This window comes from Pelmatolapia mariae, linkage group LG7 (assembly GCF_036321145.2).
Source record: "Pelmatolapia mariae isolate MD_Pm_ZW linkage group LG7, Pm_UMD_F_2, whole genome shotgun sequence".
In the NCBI taxonomy this organism is placed as follows: Eukaryota; Metazoa; Chordata; class Actinopteri; order Cichliformes; family Cichlidae; genus Pelmatolapia; species Pelmatolapia mariae.
The window spans coordinates 30,539,842-30,562,553 of NC_086233.1; the positions used below are offsets into that span (position 1 = coordinate 30,539,842).

Here is a 22,712-nt window from a genome sequence, read left to right on the forward strand (position 1 = left end):
TTTCCAAAAGCACAAGGGAAGTGTTTCTGGGGAGACAGAGTGTGTGTTTTAATCTCATGATTCATATAATACTGATGACGGATTTTTAGGCTAATAGTTAGGCTAACACACTTAACCTCTCATCTTTTCTTTCCTCATAAAACCAATAGATCCTCCACTTCTTTTAAGTGTCTCCCAGCGCAATTCTTAGCATATTTTGGTTCCTGCACCTGGTCCGTCGGGTTATTTTCTCCCCAGAAACACTTCCCTTGTGCTTTTGGAAATCTGTTTTTTCCTTTTCTGTTTTTTCTATTTCCGTTGTGTTTTGTGTGCTTTTGCAGTGTTTTTCTTATTGCTGGTGTTTTCTTAAGTTGCAGTCCGTTTGGCCTCTCAGGGCCACCGTATAAGTTGCTGTTAAGGGTTGTTCTCATGCGTACAAATGTTTACATCTCAGTTTAAATTTTGGAAAAATTACATGCACAATGTCAGATAAAGAATTGATTATTTTAACTGAGAAGTAAGTCATATTTCAAGCAAAAATTGGCACACATGATATGTCCTTATTCTATTTTTTTGTTTTGTTTGTATATAATATAAACTTTGGAATTGGATCATTAGAGGATATTTTACTTTGTGTCACTATCTAGATAAATGGTAAAAACAAAATATTCCAGCTAATGTCAAAACTATGATTTCAAAATATGTGCTTATTAACGTGAAGTATTTTATTGTTGATTTTGGGGGGCTTTTTCTTCTCAGGCAAGCCGGTGATGATCATCACAGAATACATGGAGAATGGCTCATTGGACACTTTTCTCAAGGTAAAATATATAGGAGAAGGGTCTGAGGGAAGAAATACTTATAAAATGACACTGGATAAAATACAAACCCACTCTGATTCTCCAAAAATCATTGAGTTTTTTAAGCAGAATTCTTAGCTTCATTAACAAGAAATTATATCATCTCAGTTTTAGTGTTGTCTGTAACATCTCAATGGACTGAAGGATGCTAGAAACAGACAGTGGTGCACACATTGAGACAACAGTGGTTCATAACAGAAAGATGGCAGTTAAAGCAGGTTTTATAACAGCTTTTAAGCAGAAAACAGATACAGATGTGTTCAGGTGATGAAAGTAATATTTCCTACTAATAATAATGTATTTTGTATAGCACTTTTCAAAACATAGAGTTAAAAAGCACTTCACAGTTCAAATAAAAGCCACAAATTGAAGATAAGCATACATGTTCAAACATGCAGACACAGGCATACGGTCAGGATTTCATTTCAACATACATGCAAAAAGTTGCAAATTATGGCAAAAAATTAAAGGGTAAAATTAAAGGAACGCTAACCTATACACATTAGTTTTCAGTAGTCATTTTAAACAAATAAGAGTCGCCTGACCTGACTGACTGAGGAAGTCTGTTTCACAGTTTGGGTGCAACAACCTCAAAAGCACGGTCAGCTCTGGTTTTAAAATCAGAACGAGAGACAGTTAGGAGACCCTGGTTAGACAATTGGAGAGGCCAGCTGCATTGATAAGGTCAAGGAAGGAAGATAACATGATGAGAAACACAAAATAGTAGTGAATAATCAGAGAATCTGAGTTCATCTGCATGGGGCAGATTTAAGGCACATTTAAATATTGAAATGCTCTCTCACCTTTACTATGACACAGATCACCTCACCAGAATATATAAAGTCACTAAGCCTTCAGAGTTGGAATAATGCCTTTCCTGCGTAAATGAAAGTACTGCCTGCATCGCGAGTAGAATGTGGAATTTAATGAAGAGGCAGGCTGAAATAAATATTCCCTCTTCAGACCACTTAACAGTCTGTTCACTGCCTACAGTGGCACAACGCTCAGGTAGCAGACAAGTCTAATTCCTGCATGAGAAAAACTATAAATTTCTTCAAGAGTCTTGCTAATGAAGAGATGAAATACATAAGATTCAATCAGGATTCAGCACTGAAGATAGTTAAAGTGTTTTTTGTTTTTGTTTTTTAAAAAAACAACAACGGAGGAAAGGGGAGAGTAAAATGCTTCTGGTTTGAGGTGTAGGTTTACTTGCTTGAAAGGCATTGCAGACAGGAACAATCAGAAATCTCATCTGAAGGGAATGATCTCATTTTGGCTGCATGGAAAAGGGGGATGCTGTGAGACAAAAAATACAGATAAGTGTGTGTTACAGAGCTGTGGTGAGTGAAAACTGCTGATATGACTGTCCTGTGTGTCATGGGGAATAAACCTGAATGGCAAAGTGGAAGCAGGGAAGATGGGCCACCAGCAGACGGTGCAGCACAGAAAACCCTTAGAAGTAATTACATGGATGGCTGGTGTACTGAGGCCAGTATAAATGACACAGCTATTTGAAAACCAGGGGCTGGACTGGGTCCTGGATTAGCTGTCACAGCTATGGACAATGTACTGTGAGGCTGCTAACTCACATCTTTGGCTTAACATCTCATTTCACATGTAAGAGGGATGTTCTGCTGCGGGTGGATAGAAAAAACTATTTGTTGAAACTGTGAGCTGCATGTCTGCTGTCAAAATGTGAAGAGTGGATGAGGGGAATGTTGATAGTTTACATTTGGATTGGAAGGAGCAAAAGCTTAAACTAACAATGAGAGCCTACCAATGAGAGGGGAAAAAGCTAAGAGGAAATCTAGTGAAAGAGTCTTCCATACCAGGGAAAAAGCCATCACTGTGTATGCAGTTTTCAATATTAGCTTAATTACTAAGTGGTAAGGTAACTTGTCATCCAATGCTGTTGCTTGAATTAATTATTTCTTTGGCAAAAAGCGTGCTTCATTTTTCTCACATTTTGAACAACCGATTTAGCATCGTTCTTCTATACAGATTGGAAGAGTAGCAGAAAGGTTAAGTCAGGTATTGCAGGGAGGAAGGGGAAAGATGAATTACTTGGGGAGACACGCGTCTGTACAGGAGACAGTCATTTCATAAAACATGATGTGATTCAAGGCAGCAGGGTGACACTGAACTCTGGGCAGGATTCATGGAAATATTAATGCTTTAGGTCATTTCATAGAGCAGGAGGTCTGACTTGAAGTGCATAGTTGATTGGCTGACCATCACTGACACTTATAGAGGGAAAATGGTCAGCTCCAGAGCTAAATACTAAAAATATAAATGTAAATTATGTGTATTTTCAGAGAAAAGTGCTTATGGATATTCTCTATAATTATCACATAAAACTAGAGCATTAGGGTTAGATAAGCTGACTTGCCTTGCTGACACAATAGGCTAATCAGATCTGTATTGATCAGTGGTTATGTGGCTACAACCAAACCAATACTGGAGAATATATTTCAGCTTTTAATCTTTCTTCCTGCTTCATGATCCACAACCTGTGCTGTTGGTTGGTAGCTGTTAGAGAAAAACAGAAAAAGTAATCCCAACATTTGCTGCAGTGGCACCATAACAGCCATTGGCAAAATCCAGGGGGAGAAGTTGAAAAGGAGCCTTTTCCCATCTTTCTTTATATTATCTTGTAATTGGCCCAGCAGGTTTACACAGTTTAAAACCAACAGAACATATACAGGGTTGCCCAGTAGTTAAGTGCTAAAGTTCGATACAACATGGGTAAATAATTCGTGCAGATCCTGCCTGGGTAGCATTTGCTAAATGTCATCCCCCTGTGCTTACTTCTGCCATTCTTCCCACTGTCCCTATCAAAATAAAGTCAGAAATGTTCAAATATTTATAGTTTTAAAAGATGTGTTCATTTTTAAGAATTTTTTATTATTAGTATGATTATGTGGTGCATATATAGAGTTGTCCCTCTTGGGGGGTTACTCCCACAGGGCTAAAATCTGGGACTCTCCACCATTTGACCCTAGAACTGAAGAAGCTTCTCGGATGAGAGGTGAAACGTCTTCAAGCAACTTAAAGAAGTCCAGACGCTTTTCTTTCCAAGCTCCTTAGACTACGATGACCTGGATGACTGAGAACCTTCACAGACATATATAGAGTTACACTATCCTGTCCTGTCTGGCAGCTTTTATAAGGCCAGCTCTATAAACTCTCTATAGGCCCCTTTTTTTAAGGTTTATCTGTTTATGTCTTCATTTCTATTCGTGTTATTTTTTGTTAATACATTATATGTGGTACATCGTATGTGATACATTATAGACTAGATTTATTTACACTATATTCAATTGTTTAGATAAAGATACCAAAGCAAATTATTAAGAATGTCTTTCCACCTTTGTCCCTTCTTTCTACATAGAAAAATGATGGCCAGTTTACTGTAATCCAGCTGGTTGGTATGCTGCGTGGGATTGCATCTGGCATGAGGTATAAAGAAAACCAACAAACACACTGTGTTGTCGAACTCATTAATGTGCAGTGTTTGTGTTTAACCGTTCTTCCCTTTGTGTTGACAAATGTAGATACCTGTCTGACATGGGCTATGTCCACCGAGATCTAGCGGCTCGTAACATCCTGGTCAACAGTAACCTTGTGTGTAAAGTGTCTGATTTTGGTCTATCCCGAGTCCTGGAAGATGATCCGGAGGCTGCATATACCACACGGGTAAAGCTGCACAAATTTCTGAAGCCAGTGGTTATTACATATCTTAAAGTTGTTTGTCAGGCTAACTGCCCAAAGTCTGTTCAATTTAAATTATATAAGACTGTAATATATATCAGAGCAAAGATATTTAAAAGGTGCATGCAAGCGAGTAGCATTCACTTAACTTTCTTTTGATCAACTAATGAATGAATCACCTGACTGCCTCAGTGTGGGTGTTAGGGAAGAGGGCAGCACACTGTTGTCTTTAAAGTTATTTACATTTAATATGGGTTGTGTCAGAGCATGACTCTGCCTTATCAAACTTTGGATTAAGTGAAAAACTGACACACAGAATAGTCTTCCCACTAAATACACACCTAGACACTTTAACTAACACACACTGACACACACACACACACACAGACAACAGCAGCAGGCCTTAAATTGAGCTGTATATCCCAGGCTGAGTGGCGTTCTGTCAGCCAGAGACGGCCTGCTTCCTGCTGGAGGAGGTCCAATTAGTACTCGGCTCAGTCTCTGCAACACTCAATTAGCACTGAGTCTTGCTGCCTTAGTGCCAAATATCCTGTCACTCACCTCTCACTGCCAGGCTACATCTCTTCTTGCTCTCTCTCTCTATCACTGTCTGAGTCTCCTTCCCTGACAGAGCAGTGAGAATAACATAATTCACACCCTTCAAATAATCAGAGCTTGAGATATCCTGCTGCTGTGTTCATCAATACTGCATCAAGCTAATTTCACTACTCATCAGCTGAAAACACACTTTCCTGTGGAACTCAGCAGTCTTTCTGTGAACTTTTTTTTTTATCTTTGCAATGAAAGCATGATAATGAAGATGAGTAAAAAATAGAGGAATCACAGGGCCCCCGACAGTTAGGATATGGAATTTGTATAAGAAAGTGAAACTTGGTATCATGAATGTGTTCCTAAATTGGTATCCATTAGGGGAAATTTGGATTGGACCACATGCGGAAGAAGTGTCTCAATTAAGGTCTGTTCTTGGTTTCCATCCTCATGACACAAAAGATGAAAATTTTGAATGACGGCAGCTGTATTTACTGCTGTAGCTCTGGACAAGCGTAGCTCGAGTCTATTTATTTATGTGAACATATCAGATTTCTTCATAATAAAGCAGCACAACACACGAAAATTTGAGGTTATATTTTCCAAGCCCGAGGTTCCTTTAAATGCCTCAATGTGTTTGGATCATCTGGTAAACACTGCATTTTGTTACAGGGCGGAAAGATTCCCATTCGCTGGACGGCTCCAGAAGCAATTGCATACAGGAAGTTCACCTCGGCTAGTGATGTGTGGAGTTATGGGATTGTCATGTGGGAAGTGATGTCATACGGAGAGAGGCCCTACTGGGAGATGTCCAATCAAGACGTAAGTTTTTAAGACATTTTAAGGAAAAGTTAGTTTTCTTTAATCTTGTGAGTAACGCGTGTAGTATTTGCTGGATTATACAACTGCAGTCGTATCAGATGGTGATGCGTGAGCTTGCAGTACTTGATTCATCACCACACACATGCATCAACTTCCCACCCACCCACTCACACAGGCAACATATGCACGCACAGCCCTCCAGTGACCTCTCCAACTCCTACTTCAGACTCCACCCTCCTTTTGGTTGTTAGGCTGTCTGTCTCGAATCTAGAGAGGGGAAGGAGAGGAGGATGAGAAGGAGAGGAGAGGAGAAGACGTTTGATGTTTAATTGAAAGCGTTATGCTGGATTTTCTCTGATCTGCACAAGAAAGTGCAGGCTCTCACACTCTCTTTCTCTCAGCTATCACCTTCTGTTGCCCACTGTCTCCTCTTCCTTCTCACTTCTTTCTCTTGTCCCTTTTTTTGTCTCTACAAAATGCACTTTTTTGCGTCTTGTCCGCCCTCTCTTTCTTCCCCCACTTCGTCTCTCATTCCCTTCCTCTGATCTTTCCTCCCTGCCAGTCAGTTTTTCTACCCCCTCAGCACGCAGTGATTTGCTGCTGTGCTTCTCTCTTATGCTTGAGTGCAAGAGTACATATGCATGCGCTTTAATACATGCAAGCGTATTGGAGTGCCATCACATCTGTCTTTTGTGTGAATTTGACACAAGTAAAGGCTGTCATAAACTCAACAAATCAATTCCCTGTAGTGTCTTGCACTGGCAGAACTAGGCTGAAAACTGCAGCCTGCTTTCCACTGCAGGGTCTAACGGAGGGAGCTAAGGTTTATTTATTATTCATCCAATTCAATTTCCCCCACCAAAACATTTCTGTGATTCAGTACTGCATCCTGTTACTTGCAGAAATGATTAACGGGGCTATGAGGCACGTGAAATAAACAACGTTGTGTTAATGTTGTGTTATTTTGCTGGATTCACACAGGGCATTGGTGTTGGGTTGCTAACTTCATGGATATTTGAGTATAAGGTCAGGTAGAGAGCAAGCACATCCCTCAAGCAAGTATCAGAATTCAGGATCTTGCTCAGGAGAACTCAATTTGAAAGTAATCTTGCCTTGCTGAAGTGTGTCATGGTTCTGCCTTTAAAAAAATATTGCAGGATACACCAAACAGGATGTACCCTCTGCATACTTCAATATATATCCATGTTATAGATTTTCATTTTATAGTCGCTTTGGAGTCTTATTTCCTCGGGGACAGCATACCAGAATCTTTTGAATAAACCTGATTATGGTGTTTTGAAATTCTTGTGCCTTTTACATGCTCAGTGCAATAAGAACAGAAACTGAGAGCATAAAAACAGCAAACTAAATCTCAGTTCCTAAAAAGAAAGACACAAGGACAAAAGTTTGACGTATAAACACAAAAGTATCAGCAGCAGTACAGGAGTGCGCATAGGCACAAAGTGGCACAGTGTTAATTATATTAATGCCATCAGCAAACGCAGTAAGTGATAACAGAGAATAAATTACAAGTGATACTATGGTAGTAATACTAATCCTTCCATCTTGTAAAGAACAGATGAGAAGGTATAAAATTATAGTATTATAGAGTGTTAATGTTGTTAATGTGTAGTTGTTCTTTTTTGCTTTTTTTGCTCTTTTGGGGTTTTTTTCAGTGTTTGAACTATCAGAACAGATGGGAGTTGGATAATCTAATAGCCACAGGTAGAAAGGATCTGCTGTAGTGCTCAGTCCTGCACCTTGGGGCAATGAGCCTTTTCCTGTGTGTGCTGTGGTGAGCAATCAGAGAGGAATGTATAGTGGGATGGATTGTACATAATGCTGAGGAGTTTCTTTAGCATCCTCCTTTCAGACACCTGACATCAGCTGTTTTCACCCTGCTGCCCCAACACACTGCCATATAGTCATACGTCCCACCTTAGAGTGACAAAACATAGACCGCATGGGCATTTGGCATTGCAGGACCTGAGCCTCATAAGAAGATACAGGCAACTCTGGACCCTTCTTAAAGACAATATCTGTGTTCCTGTACAAGTCGAGTTAGCTGTTTATGTGTAGTCCTAGGGATTCATCAGTCACCCCAACATCTGTTCCCCTGATGATGATAGGGGAGGGAGGAAGAAACTGCTTCCTAAACTCTACAATCAGACAATAATCATGAAGTTAAAGCAACCTTTAGTTATCCTTCTGGCATAGATGATTGAAATTTACCTTTTGCTCTTACAGTATAACTGTTTGTACATTATACACAGGTTTGTTTTTTGTTTGTTTGCTTTTTTAAAGCTAACCTGCCTGTCTTTCTTCATCTCTCTATCTGAAGGTAATAAAAGCAGTGGAGGAAAGCTATAGGTTGCCAGGTCCTATGGACTGTCCTGAGGCCCTGTACCATCTTATGATGGACTGCTGGCAGCGAGAACGCAGCAACCGTCCCAAGTTTGATGAGATTGTTTGCCTGCTAGACAAATTCATTCGGAACCCCAGCTCGTTAAAAAAGCTTGTCAACTCCTCACACAGGTAGGATGTAACACTGTACTTTGCACACCATTTAAAATATATATTAGTTATAGTTTATTCCACAAGCACACACACATACAGATGATATCATCTAAATGGCTGGTGTTATTAGAAAACCCTTGTCTTTGTTAAGAAATGATGTTAGCTTTCTATAAAACATTTCTAAACACTTATTGCTGATGCTTCTGCTTCTTGGCTCTTAAAAATGAAGTGTATTCATTTACACATTCATTTTTAAGCAAATTAGGCTCAGCACTCTAAGCTAATAGACTTCATCTTTCAAGATAAAATGTAAATAGAGTCTTATTGAAGTCCTGTGTAGCAGCATAGTTAAAACGTAGTCTTTGGCTGCTGCATACTAGCAATAAAGAGCAGAGAAATGAAGTGGCTTAATTTTCTTAGAATGAAGCATTAGTCTGAAATGTAGTCAGTGGGGTGTCCTTTGATTGTCGTAACATTTGAACATTCAGTTAGTATTTCCTCTCCATGTATGTGCAGTGCATTAGTACATAATGGTATGAAATGGCAATAATTGCTCTGAAGCAGACATTTATGCAGACACTTCATTATGTTATTTTCTTTGCGGAGATAATGAAATAATGGTAGATCTTTTGTTTTCCTCTTTCTTTTTGTACACACACACACACACACACACACACACACACACACACACACACACACACACAAACACACACTGGAACGCATTTAATAAAGCAACACCTTATCTAACAGCCATACAATGACATATGACGGGCGTCAAGATTAAAATGACTCAAGCTATGCTTGTCCTTTTCTCACACCACACGCCTCTTCTAGTTATAGTGTGGAGAATGTTGTTAGTTGGCATAAATATTTCTGTTTGAAAAGAGAGAGAGCCTTATTTGTAAGCATGAAGAGTGAGCCAAATGACAAAGACTTTTGAGTGGACAACATTTGCAGTTGTGTAATGGTGCATAAATAGCTTCATGAAGACTCATCTTCAAACATTTTGCTTTCTCTTTACCTGTTTTCCCAATCCACGTTCCAGAGTTTCCAACCTGTTAGTGGAGCATGCCAGCGTAGAAGGGAACTGTAGCACTCGAAGCCAGACTGTAGGAGAGTGGCTTGACTCCATCAAGATGGGACGTTACACTGAACTGTTTATGGAAGGAGGTTACTCTTCACTGGAAACAGTGGCTCAGATGACATCAGAGTAAGAGTCTTATGCACATGCACACATACATATAAATGCAAAGGTGTTAGGACGTCTACCTTAAGGTGTAGTTTCATTCCCCCTGGTTTTAATATAAATCATTTGTAAGGCATTAACATGGGTTTTATCGCTGTCCACTGGGTATTTACAAGTGGACACTTCAGAGTATGTCAGTTCACCTACAGGATTAGAATGTATCTTTGAGTTACATCAGTGACCAATTGTCATTGAATCTAATATATCTGTCATTTGTATCCAGTTGTTTCTTTACTGGTGAGAAGCAGCAATGCACTTCATGTGCCTATTCTGCTATAGTTATAAGTTATAAGAAGAAAACAAGATTAGGTCTATTCATTGGCATGTTTCAGGAAAAACCCAGTCAAACATGCCAAACATGCTTGAAACACATCTTGGTGATATATGTCTGTTTACACTTGAGTATTATGCCAGTAGTGCATAAACAATTACCTACAGATTGTGCTTACACAGAAGACACTGTGGTCCAGTACTGAGCCCAGTCCAAATCCCATATTGTTTGAGCGATCTGATTTTAATGCATTGTCAGTGTATACTGGGTCTATTCACTCATGTCCTTAGCTGGATTGAAAGACCATGTTAATGCCAGGTTTAAACAGTATCACAGATGTTTTTCCCTAGACCATTTAATGTAATGAACACTCTAATGAACACACAAAGTGGTGTGAAGGTTATCTACAGTGCTTAACAAATTTATTAGACCATCACCCAATGTAAGTTTTATTCCAGTGCTGCCCTAAATGAAAGGTATTCATAATTACCCACATTTTGTATGTTTCTATACAGAAGCTCTTTAATCAAAATTATATTTTTAATGCTAAGCTATAATTATTGTTGTTTTCCATTCATTTTCAAATTTAGTGTAAAGCATATTATAGTAAAGCCAAATTACAGTTCTTTACTTGCATTCCTGAACAGGAAAGTTTATTTTCAGCACTTGAATTTTAGGCTTGGTTAATTTCTGACCTCTCAGAGAAAAGTGTGCCGGTTCAAATTTGGTTATAAAAATGTGAGTTCATTTTGTTATTTGCCTAAAACTTTTTTTTAAACATGTTTTTGATAGATTTCTAAAATATTTGTGTTTTCTCATTTTTATTACAGGGGGTCTAATAAATTTGGTAAGCACTGCATTACAAGATTGCAAGTCTGTGCAAATACTTCAAAATGCTTTTTCTCTTCATTGAACTAAGAGTTCATATAAAGATAATATAACTACAGAAGACTGGTAAAAATATCATCTATAACTCGAGGACGATTGAGAAATTGGTTTAACAGCAAATTCTCTTTAGTCAGTGTGTATCCAAAAGCCCAAACAGACAATAATTTCTAACTTACAAAAAAGACTGGTTATCACAATCATTAAAAATGAATTTATTTATGTAAGTAATCCAAAATGCAGGCTTATTTTTAACAACTTTCTCATGCATTGCCTTATTTGTTAGCAGAATGCTTAAATATAGTGCCCTGTTTTCTGTGTGCTGTTTTTCAGGGATTTGCGAAGAGTAGGAGTGAACTTGGCTGGACACCAGAAAAAAATTATTACTAGCATTCAGGAGATGAGGGTCCATATGAACAGCACCAACTCTACTGTAAACATATGATGTGAAATACAAACATACAGACACATGCACACTCGTACACGCGCACACAAACACAGAAATACAATATATGGACCTACTATGTACTGGACCTAGAGTGGCTTAGCACTTTCTGTGGACGAGGATACCCAGTGTTCTACCGATCTAAACTGGAGGATCCACATTTTGTTGGTTCCTGTGTGTGGAGTTTGCGTTGGTGTCATTGGGAATATTGGATATTGCAGCACTAAAACCAAACTGAACTGGACTGAGTGGTGCTACTTGGAGGGATGATGATGGTGAGCTAAATATGAACTTAAGTAATGGTTTTACTTTAATTATTCAATTATATGACTCTGGGGATCCTCTTGGCACTGTTTTGGATTCCTAAAACACAGACAGCAGATCTAACTCTGAGAGCAACCATAAAGTTTTTGGCTGTATCACAGATGTGAGTTTATACACTGGGCTCGAAGGGAACTTTTTCAACCTGTCTCAGGTGAGCTGAGCCCCGTGGAACAACAAAAGTACTTGCTGATTCTTTGGCAACTTTTCTCCATCGAGATTACCGTTCCATCAGGTTTCACTGAATTCATTTCCATATATTGAACCATTATCATTATTTAAATTAATGTCAATATTTGCTTTGACATGCTGATGTGCTTGTGGTTTTGATTTTTACCTGTTTCGACCACATCTTCATGTGCAAAACTGAAGCTAAAATCTATTTTAATCATCCATATTCATATTCACTGTCATTTACTTAATTATCTTCCAAAGCAATGAAAGACAAGAATAGATACTTGACCTTTGCTGTTTTAAAATACTAGATCTTAAGAATGGTTCTTACAGAGCCTAAAAAAGAGAAGTGAAAACAAACAAATAAAGACATGAGGATTTACACTTAAATATACTCTCTACAGCTGTTCTTCTGGGTGAATGTATAGCACTGCTACAATGTGGCAATAAAACCATTCTAGTCCTTAAAACCAGCTTCTGAATGAGGCCACTGATTGTATGTTATTCAGCTGGCTTTGCTCTGTGTGTAAGACCTTTCACTTTCAGTGAAGTTACTACAAAGCAATGCATATTTTAATTGTAAACTGTTCTATTAACTGAAAAATTCACACATATTTTAGTGAAATATTCACTCAGATTGCAGGCAAGCAGCACATGGAACACTGAAATCGCTTAAAAACCTTCACTTCAAAGTCTAGGAGAAGATTTTGCTGAGATTCAAAAGAAGCATTTGCTTATTCATGAGTAAATCTTTCATCCAGATTCCAAATAACCTTAAGGCAGGATCCACACTGGAACTGGACATTTTTAATTTGACATCCATTCATCGATCGCGCATTTTCAAATTAAAACTTCACTTCATGTTTAAATGTGGTTCCAGTAGAATACAACTGGAACAAACTGACACTCGTCAAAGGTTCATTCAATCCTGATGGAACATTTGTTCATGTAATAATGGAACTGCCATTCAGATTCTCATGGAAGGGATCACAAAGATTCTAACAAGACTGTTTACTGGTATTCTAATGGAACATTTTCCTCAGATTTTAAGGGAACTTCTACAAGGATTTCAATGCAGCCTTCTGTCAAGAGTGCACTCGGATCTTCATCAAGCCTTCACTTAGAACCAACAAACTTCAGGTACCGCAGAAACCCATCAGCAATCTGTTCAGTTTACCATGCCGCGGAGAATCTCTCACACGCATGTCTGCAACACCACAATAAACCTCACTCTAACAGGACTGCTGAAAATAAGGAGGCAATATTCATCTACTTGATAATCGTTTATTTATTTCTACTTGTTTGAAAAAAGAGCAAAAGTTATGTGGACAGTTTGTGTTTTATAATAATACTCTCTCTTGGACTACTGAGCAGCTTTGCCTACATGTCTTTCATGTATATAATGTATTATATATTTAAAGCAGGGAGCATTGTTCTTCTGTCTGCTATCATGTGGACAAGTGGATATTGACCAGTCATCTCAGAGTAGAACACATTAGTAAATAGTGACAGATATTCTGAATCGGCATTTCTGCTACATAGACCTGGGCCGCTATCAAGTGGGGGCAACCAGCACACCTGTCCTCAGATAAGGGTCCCCAGAAGGGTATGCAAAAGAGCAAATATTTATCTTATGTTGTTGGTGATTGTGTTTCATTTTACATTTTTTTTTGGTGCAAGACCTAGAAATATTTTTCAGTGGCCCTAAATGAGAGCAGCAAGAAAAGCTTTGTTGACACTAGAAGTAGGTGAGAATTATGAACAGGGACTGATGAATTTCTGGTGTATTGTATGGTATAAACATATACAACGATGTCAATGATCAAGCCCTTGCTTTACTTCTCTTTGGTATGGTATGTTATACGTAGATTGCTACTCAGTGCTTTATTGCTAAAACTTGACCTTTTTTCACTGCATTGTTCACCTAAAGAGAAGCTACGTTCTCACATTATATCTGTGCTCTCTGCAGATAACATGCTTATATTTGTCTCAGTTAGTGTACTGCTAGTGTTGGGGTATACAGATGGAAATGCAATGAGATTGTAGAAGTAGGTTTTTTTTTTTTGTTTTTAAGAGGTGTTATCACCTGACTGTATGAAAGGTATAGAAAAGCACACAAGAAGAATGTAAAGGTTTTAAAGGGGCATTTCACTTTTTCAAAGAACATGCTTTCACTTTGAAACACTCAGACCCCCCACAGAGTTCAAGATGAGTAAAAGGGATAAGTCCTTAATGGTGGTAAGGACCCTCTTAGGTAATGGCATTTAAGCTTTTCCACCTGCTGTCAAGATCAAACTTCTTGACTGCTTTCATAAAAGATTGTAAAGTGGGGAATGGTCACAGGTTAATATTCTATATTATTATGTGTTTCTGAAAGTCATAGTGTTCTAACAGAGTGAAAGTCTGGTACAAGATAAATATCTGCACAGCCTCTTTAGTCTATATACTTGGCTTGTACATTGATAAACTATGTTGCTATGTTGCATTTTTATTATTGGGGAACTGTATGCATTTAGCGATGTTATTATTTTTTTTATGAGAAGCATTTAACAGCAGGCAACATTTGGCAGTAAAACTTGCATCCATGCTTATGTAGATTATTGTGGCTGTGCAGGTATTTAATTCAGCAGGGGAAGGCATCAGTAACATGGTGCAAAATATAAGGCATGTACTGTACAGCGAAAGCAGTTGTGTTGGGCAGTTTTTATTTACGACCCAGGGTGTTATAAGGCTTCCTCAGTCTCACGAATACTGCTTTTAGTTTGGGTTTCGCAGTGTTTTGACCCTTCCTAGTTGTCATGTTATTGGCTTTTTACAACCACCCTTTCAGCTTACTGTAACTTTCAAACTAAAATCTATGCTTGGGGCATGAAAAATTAGTGAATACGACACCCTTATAAGTGCCTCTCATCTTTTGAGCACCGTTATTTACTCCCCTGCCAAAATGCTATCCCCCAGCTGTTTAACTTTCTATACATGTTTGCCAACAACGTCTACAGGCAATAAGAAGAATGTCAGATAATATGCTTGTTGGAACTAATTTAATTTGCACTTTATGAGAATTCTGTTGCCCTTTGTTTGACTAAAATATCGATAGGTGACTGACATGTTACTGTCAGCAAGTGTATCCTTATTATTTCCTATTTAATTATTAGAATTACTGTGTTCCCTTCATACTCCCATTGGTCCCCATGGCGTAATTTTTTTTTACAGTTAAGCACAAGAATTAATAATATTTGTAATACAAATCAAAGTTATATGAGCATCATTGATGTAGAGCACCATATTTTCTAGTGTATGGCACAACAATACACTTTCATGATGTAAACACAGGGTTTGACAGGCATCTTTTAGAATAAAGGTGAATTATTGGCTTTTTAACAAGAAGTCAACAGAGCACTAATCCTTGATGTCAAGGCCTCAGCATCACCACTGTTAATTCCAAAAGTGTGAGAACAGGTATTGAGTTCTTGGCATTGCAAACCATAGTAAATATACAGTCAAGCTAACTATATGCTCTGCTCAAAATATTAAATCATCAATTCAGCACTTTTTCCAATAGCATGACTTTATCTTTTGCTCACATTTAGCCAAGAAAAAAAAAAGAAAGCACAACAAACCAGCAAATACTAAAGATTTATGTGGTTTTACTCTTCAGTAACTGTCAGCTGAAACTCCGTCAGCCATGCAGTGTTTATGCAGGAGACAAAATTGTTGCGTCAAATTACATAAGACAACCGGTCTTATGTAACATCTTTGTTGTTTGAGTTTCAGAAGAGGTAATCTAAGTTAGTCACACTGGTCCAGGCAGAAATGTCCATTAGAAGTTGTTGCACTCATACATGAGTTTTTGGGGGGGTTATTCCAAAATTACAGCACCGCATAAACCAGTAGATACCAGTTTGACTGGATTCTATGAAAGACCCAAAAGCAATATGTGACCTGACATTATTTGCAAAAATAATTTTTGCATACACAAATGCATGGGAATGTAACAACAACAAAAGGTTGCACTAACTGATTAAGTTTTTGGGGGGTGGGGGGGGGGGGGGTTGTCAGACGTGAACATACTGAAAATAGGTTTAGGAGTCCTTGAAAGTGAGTTGAATTGTATCAGGGCCCACAGTTCTAGCATTCTTCCATTACTACTATTAATATTAATATTACTACTATTTTTGATTAGTCGTTTCAGCATTTCTTATACTTTGGAGCAACTGTGCAAATAAAGTCAAAGACTTTGTACAACTTATTTTTGGTTTAAAGGATGTGCGGAATAAGCTTGAACTTATTCCACTTCTTTAGTGGGCAGCTTCATCTTAGCAACAGCTGATGAGGTGCATAGGATTTGTATTTTGTGCCATATAGAAAACCACACTGACGGGGGAAAAATGTCTCTTAAAGACTAATGTGGGTCAATAAAATTACAATTGTAATTCGAGACCACAGCATTTGCCTGTTGAGTAACATTTTTGAGAAAAAGCAATTCTTCAAATGCATATTTGCAGTGGGACAAACACTGTTTCCAACGGCACTGTCTACTTGCATTTGTGTTTTTAACTTCTCAGGAAGTGGAAAATAGGTACATTTATTTGATTATCACGTATTTGATCTTAGAAATTATGTGCAGCTTTCACAAAGTGTTAACATACAAAACAAGTATGTGATTAATCAATTGTCCCCAGCTCAAATGTAATTATTTTATCAGTTCACACATACAGTTTTAAGCGACTGAGTAACAAATTCATTGTGATTTATTGAAAGCACAGTAAAAATACTCAGCTACTGATGTGCTATTGGTTTGTTTTTGAGACTGTCATGTATTATGTTTGTGTTGATGTTTTTGTAGTGTGTTATCAAATCTATATTTTTGCAATAAAACATGAGTAAAATCAACTCTTGTTGTAACAATCATTATCTGTCCACCACACTGCCACTGCACAGGCACTACACATTACAATAATTATTACTAATTGTTTTATGTTTTATGCTTTGCTCCTGCACTGCAGTGATTTGTTTGTGACCTCACAGGAAAAAGCAGTGCCATCATATTATGTTACTTTCAGTCATTCTGAAGGTGTAACTGTAGCAATATCATCCAAGGAAAAATTTTGAATTTTGGAACTGAGTTTTTAGATTGTGCATAACTTTAGTGAACAATGAGGCCAAAATTTTAATATACAGTGATGTGCAAAAGTAAGTACACAACACTTGTAGAAACGCCTTCAGCAGTAATAACTTGAAGTAATCTTTTCTGTATGACTTCTGTCACATCGTTGTGTGAGGTTCACAGATATTCATTTATTCAGCTCTCAAAGAATTAAGCCAGTTATGAAGGCAATAATGGATATAACCTGGTGCTAGTAAGGTAAAAGGTGGTGTCCAGTGAGAATATAAATCTTTCATATTATCTCGTTCTATATTTTTCAATTTTGACTAGAGATGGACCGATTCGATACTGACCTAAATTACTGGATCGGATATCAGAGAGAAATAAAAAATGTAATCCGATCCATTAAATATCACAAAAGCAACTCACAAAACTTGCAACATGGCGTAACTCAGCTCATAACCTTAGCCGTCGGAGCAGTATGCGTAACGTGATAGAGCGGCTGTGGCGTGCAAAACCTGTCGGCGGTCTGGTTGAGCATTTGGAGCCTTGCTACCAAACCGGGTGTTGTGCCAAAAAGTGATTGCCCGCCAAAAACTGATTTCCAATGTTTGTGTGTATTTTTTATGTGTAATATCTTTAGGTATGTTGGTAAATAGACTTCGGTGAACAGCGTTTACAAAGGGGTTATATATAGAATTAAAAAATTATCTGTTTTTTCAAGTATCTTTACAACTCTGTGTTATTGTACTTACATTATAACCAATCCGGTCCTTTATCCCCACTTAAAATATTTTTACAGAACTATTGTCATATTTGCTGTCATTTCTGCTGTCCTCTTGGCCAACTTACTCTTACAAAGGACATTTTTAATGTTAATGAGATTTTTTTAACTGCATAAATAAAGGTTATATAAAAGTCGCTGCCAAAAACTGATTGCGGCTTCTACCTTGTTAGCAAGCAAGCAAGCAATTTATTTATATAGCACTTTCGGATCAGCCCCCAGCTGAACACAAAGTGCTGTACACTTGACATGCCAGAGTGATACATTGAACATGTTAAAAAATAAGAAAAATAATAATATTACCAAAAAAAAAAAAATAATAATAATAATAATATATATAATAATTATATATATATATATATATATATATATATATATATATAAAATGATTATTAAAATGACATTAAAATAAATAAAATTAGCACAAATAGCAAAGACAATAATAAAATAGTATAAAAAATGATGATGAGAATTACATTTAAAACAATAAAATCAGCACATTAGATCAAAACAATAAAATCAATAAAATTGGGTCAGACTGTGTCATATGCCAAGGAATAAAAATGTTGTTTGTGGCTCAGTATGACTTTATGTCATCCATGAGGGATGCATTTGACATATGTTTCACATATTATAGCCCAACAAGTTACTTATAGCAATTTAAATACGAGCAATCAGTTTTTGGCAAATACCGGAAATCAGTTTTTGGCAGACAATCAGTTTTTGGCACAACACCGGCATTTCATCTCAGAGAAAGGTTTCCCAGAGAGAAGTAAAGCAAGTGTGTAAGTTCATTTCTGAATGTTCGTAAAGCATCCCCACGTTAAGCTTAACAACCGATATATGGAGCAACTGCCTCTTCTCTCCCTCCCTCTCCTGCTGCTACTTCAATCATGAAACTGATCAATGATCAGCTGATCGGCTTTTGTGTCGCGACTCCCGTCTCTCTTGTTTGTTTATCGCTCACTTTGCGCCAGAAAGAGGAAACCAGCAGATAAACAACAGCAGCACGTTTAAGCTTGATAAGCAGTTGTTAGAATTTATTTAATATTACTTTCTACACCAGGATCCTTTTCTACGTAGTTGACGGCTGGTAACTGTGCAGGGGCGGGTCTAGCAAAATTTTGCCAGGGGGCCAGGTAGGGCATTAACAGGGAAAGGGGGGCACAAAGACATACTTTTCTTTCTAATTGTCATGTCTAGCTTTTAATAAATAATTATCTGAATCTTACAACCAAAGTTTTCATCTGATGTAAAATGTATAGAAGTCCATTATTGTATATCGGAACTATTAAGTCAAATTTATAACATAGTAAGCTATAGTACTTTTTCCTTTGGGAAGATACCATCTGTGCAGTCTGCAATTCTGTTGAAAAAAGATATAGAATCTATTTAATTATTGTAGAAAAATAATTGATTTCTGTGCATTTTTTTTTCTTTACACGTGCATTAAATTAAAGTCGATTACGTCAACTAAGCATTGTGAGGCGGATGGCAGGGGGTGGTTCCCTATTTTTTTCTTTTTGCTAGGAGTTGGCAACCCTATTAGTTAGGTTGCTTAATATTTCCACTAAGTACTCTTTAAAATACCAGAATAGGGAGGATGGTGTAGGTTTAAGTTTATTAGATTGATCAGTGTTGCTGAACCATGAAATATTTTGGGTGCAGTGTATTTTTTGCATAAAGGTCTAACAGAATAGCTTTAGTTTTTTTTTGTTTTTTTAAACTTGAGTATGAACTTATACAAAATGCAGCAAGATATTTAAAAAAAAAACGTTTTATTGATTATAAAATACGCTATATCGGATTTATATCGGTATCGGCAGATATCCAAATTTCTGATATCGGTATCGGTATTGCACATAAAAAAGTGATATCGTGCCATCTCTAATTTTGACACAGCATGTCAGACAGCATGAGATCTGGACTTTGACTACGCCACTGCAATATGTTTATTTTTTTTCCTTTCAGCTATTCTGTTGTAGAGTTCCTGATACATGACATAGTTATACATCATTATCCTGTTGCATGACACAGTTGTGGCCAAGCTTTAGCTTTTGGACATATAGACTCACATTTGACTCTGAATGCTTTTGGTATTCAGAGGAAGTCATGGTTGACTCGGTGAGATACCGTTGTCACATGTCCCAAAAAAGAAACCCAAATCATCAAAACAGCAAAAAGTGCCACCCTTTGATCTCACCAGATATTTGTCTAAGTCAAGATATTACAATTTAGTATTTCCCCTATTAAATACAGAAATGTCTCAATGAGTATTTAGTTCATAGGTTATTGCAAAATGTCGTCATTAATTTAAATGGTTAATTCTCTGCACTTTCTTAACAAATCCCACAAAATAGGAAACAGAAAACACAGCATAAAGAAAACTCCTCCAAAAATATGAAATTTAAATTGCTAGCACCATGCTGTATCCTCATGTTGCCTTCATGACCATCCTGATTCGTTGTGCATAGATTCAACAGCATGCTGGAAATATTCCTCAGAGATTTTGTTCCATTTTGACACAATAGCATTGCATAGTTGCTGCAGATTTGTCATCCATCCCCGATGTGAATCTCCCATTTCAATACATACCAAAGATGATTGACTGGACTGACATCTGGTGACTGTCGAGGTCACTTAAGTTCAGGGAACTCATTGTTTGTTCAAGAAGCCAGTTTGATGTGATTGTGAGTTTGATAGCATTGTGATATGGCGTGTTACCTTGCTGGAAGCAGCCATCAGAAGATGGGTACAGCGTGACGATAAAGGGTGATTGGTATGGTGCGCAACCATAATAAGGCAGGCTGTGGCACGTGAACAATGCTCAGTTGGTACTAAGTGTGGCAAGAAAATAGTCCCTACACCAGATATCAAGAGTCAACAAAGCCAGACATTTTATTCATCCTCCATTGTCCAGTTTTAGTGAGTTTTAATCTCAATTTTATGTTTTTAGCCAACAGGAGTGGCACCTGGTGTGGTCTTCTGCTGTTGTAGCCCATCTGTGAGACCCCAGAGACTGTAAATATATTACCATGCAGTTTGTGAGGTTACCTCAAGGAAAGTGGCAAACTGCATATAAAAACAGTCAGCAGCAATAAATGAAACAAGTTTCTCTTACTAATTAAATCACAAGGATATCTCTGTGTGTTTCCTAATTGTATTATAGTTGATATTGACCAGTTAATTGACCAAATTGCATTTACTGCAATGTACTCTGTTTTTGTCTGTGTTTTCATCGCTTGCTGGTTTGATTGTAATGGGCTACTTTCAGCGGACATGTAATTACTCCAAGATGTTTCCCAGCAATGCAATTAGACATGCTTTATTTGTTAAGATACCAACTGACAGGGTAACAAGGGAGCTAGTTACCAGTTTTTTTCTCTTTGTCTAGGTGGAGTGTGGGGGGTAGAAACAGATGGATAAATGAATACATAGACAGTTGCTGATCCAAGGAGAAAATCAAACACTGCCCAAGTAAAGACAGGCATCCTAAAAATCACAGCTGCAGTCTTTGTACTAAGCTATTGACAATGCTGCATCGTAGGCTGGGGAAAGAATCCAGCAAAATGCAGTTCATTACCAGGTTATAGTGATAATGAGCTGTGAGGTTCTGTAAAATGTATTATGTTTTTAAAGCATGATGATGCAAGCCTTGGTAATGATGTGTCTGTTAGATGCAGTGAAATTAGCTGCTGATGTCAGCAACTCATTTTATTGTGTGATTACTCTCACACAAAGCAGACAATGATGTGAAAGCCTTGCCAGCAATTAACATAGTGAAATTATTCAGTAAGCATACCTGTTTGCATGAGAATGTTTTATCCTCAAAAGTCTACTGTAGACACAATGGTTATTTAATTTAATTAACACTTGAGGCCAATGCTTCGGTAACACAAGCTTTTTTTGGAGAAACTGTGAAATTAAAGATAGAACCTAAAGACAGGTAATAGCTCAATATCCTAATCCCCTACAACAGATATTGTAAAACATCCCTCATACGCCTACACACTATTAATAATTTTTGTGATAACCTTGAATGGCGTGTGAAGGTGATTCTCAGTTCTAACAAAGCCACGCTAGTTTATATGTTAATATCAGCACTAAAGTGTTGTGTATGCGTGTGCATGTGAGGTGTGTTATGTCAAATCAAACCGAGCTGATCTCTGGGGGAATCCACTACCTGCATGGCTCAAGGTGATTATCACACACACACCAAACGCATGAAGGTGAAATTAGCCATCACACCATCAGCATGGCTATTACCAAAACCTCTGTATCAGCGGCTTGAAGAAAAGAGCTGCAGGGTGTGTGTGTGAGTGTATGAGTGTGTGCTGGGATTGAACTGAGGCTATATTCCCACTGGTGCTGACTGGGATTGTTCTCGGACTGGATGGATGGGTTTCTGGCTTTGGGCTAGTCCAGGCTGTCTCTTACGTCTTTGTATGAATGCATGTCTTCACATACTTTCCCTTGTGTTCGTCTGTCCTCCCTCTGTGTTTTTACCAGCTCATGCTTACCTACCACTACACCCCTACACATTTTCATATCATTCATGACATTATATGCATGACTCTGTGTGACTCTCCCTGTGTTTTCATTTGGCTTTACGTTTTTTCCTCCAGTCTGCTCTTAAATGCTTATATGTCTGTTAGACTGTCACTGTGTCAGTCTAAATTCAGGTGTCCCAGGGCACGATAAAGTAATTTTCTCTTGAAGAGGTGTCAATGGTCGCGGTGTCCCAAGGGTCATTTAAAAATCATTGCAGAGATGCCTCTTTAATCATTATGAATGACCTTCAGCAGAACCTTAGCTGTCAGCGTAGGTGTGATTGCATATGTCTGTGAATTTATCTAAGTATGTAGCAATGTAGGTATGTCTGAGGGTATATGCATATATTTCTATTTAGTCTGTAAGAGGGTCTATATGTGTCTGTTTCTGTGTTGGATATTTAATTGAAGGTGTTGTTCCCTTTGGGGACCCTTTTCCCCAAAGGGTCTAATCCTCAGAACTGAAACCTAACTACTTGAAGTTTTTTCTT

The 22,712-nt window shown here is 37.8% G+C and overlaps 1 protein-coding gene across 4 annotated transcripts in view; it reads left to right on the forward strand.

The window, feature by feature from the left end:
- Positions 1 to 16,673, forward strand: part of LOC134630959 (ephrin type-A receptor 5) — a 61,014-nt gene extending 44,341 nt beyond the window's left edge. For 2 of the 4 annotated variants that reach the window (XM_063478793.1, XM_063478796.1), the window contains 7 exons: positions 739 to 800; positions 4,231 to 4,298; positions 4,394 to 4,535; positions 5,772 to 5,921; positions 8,263 to 8,456; positions 9,484 to 9,648; positions 11,174 to 16,673. In XM_063478793.1, the coding sequence (XP_063334863.1) occupies positions 739 to 800; positions 4,231 to 4,298; positions 4,394 to 4,535; positions 5,772 to 5,921; positions 8,263 to 8,456; positions 9,484 to 9,648; positions 11,174 to 11,285 (893 nt within the window). In that variant the 3' untranslated portion in view covers positions 11,286 to 16,673. Of the gene's footprint in view, positions 1 to 738; positions 801 to 4,230; positions 4,299 to 4,393; positions 4,536 to 5,771; positions 5,922 to 8,262; positions 8,457 to 9,483; positions 9,649 to 10,785; positions 10,803 to 11,173 lie in introns of all 4 variants that reach the window. The other 2 variants (XM_063478794.1, XM_063478795.1) reach the window with 2 other exon arrangements.
- The last annotated feature ends 6,039 nt before the right edge of the window (positions 16,674 to 22,712 follow it).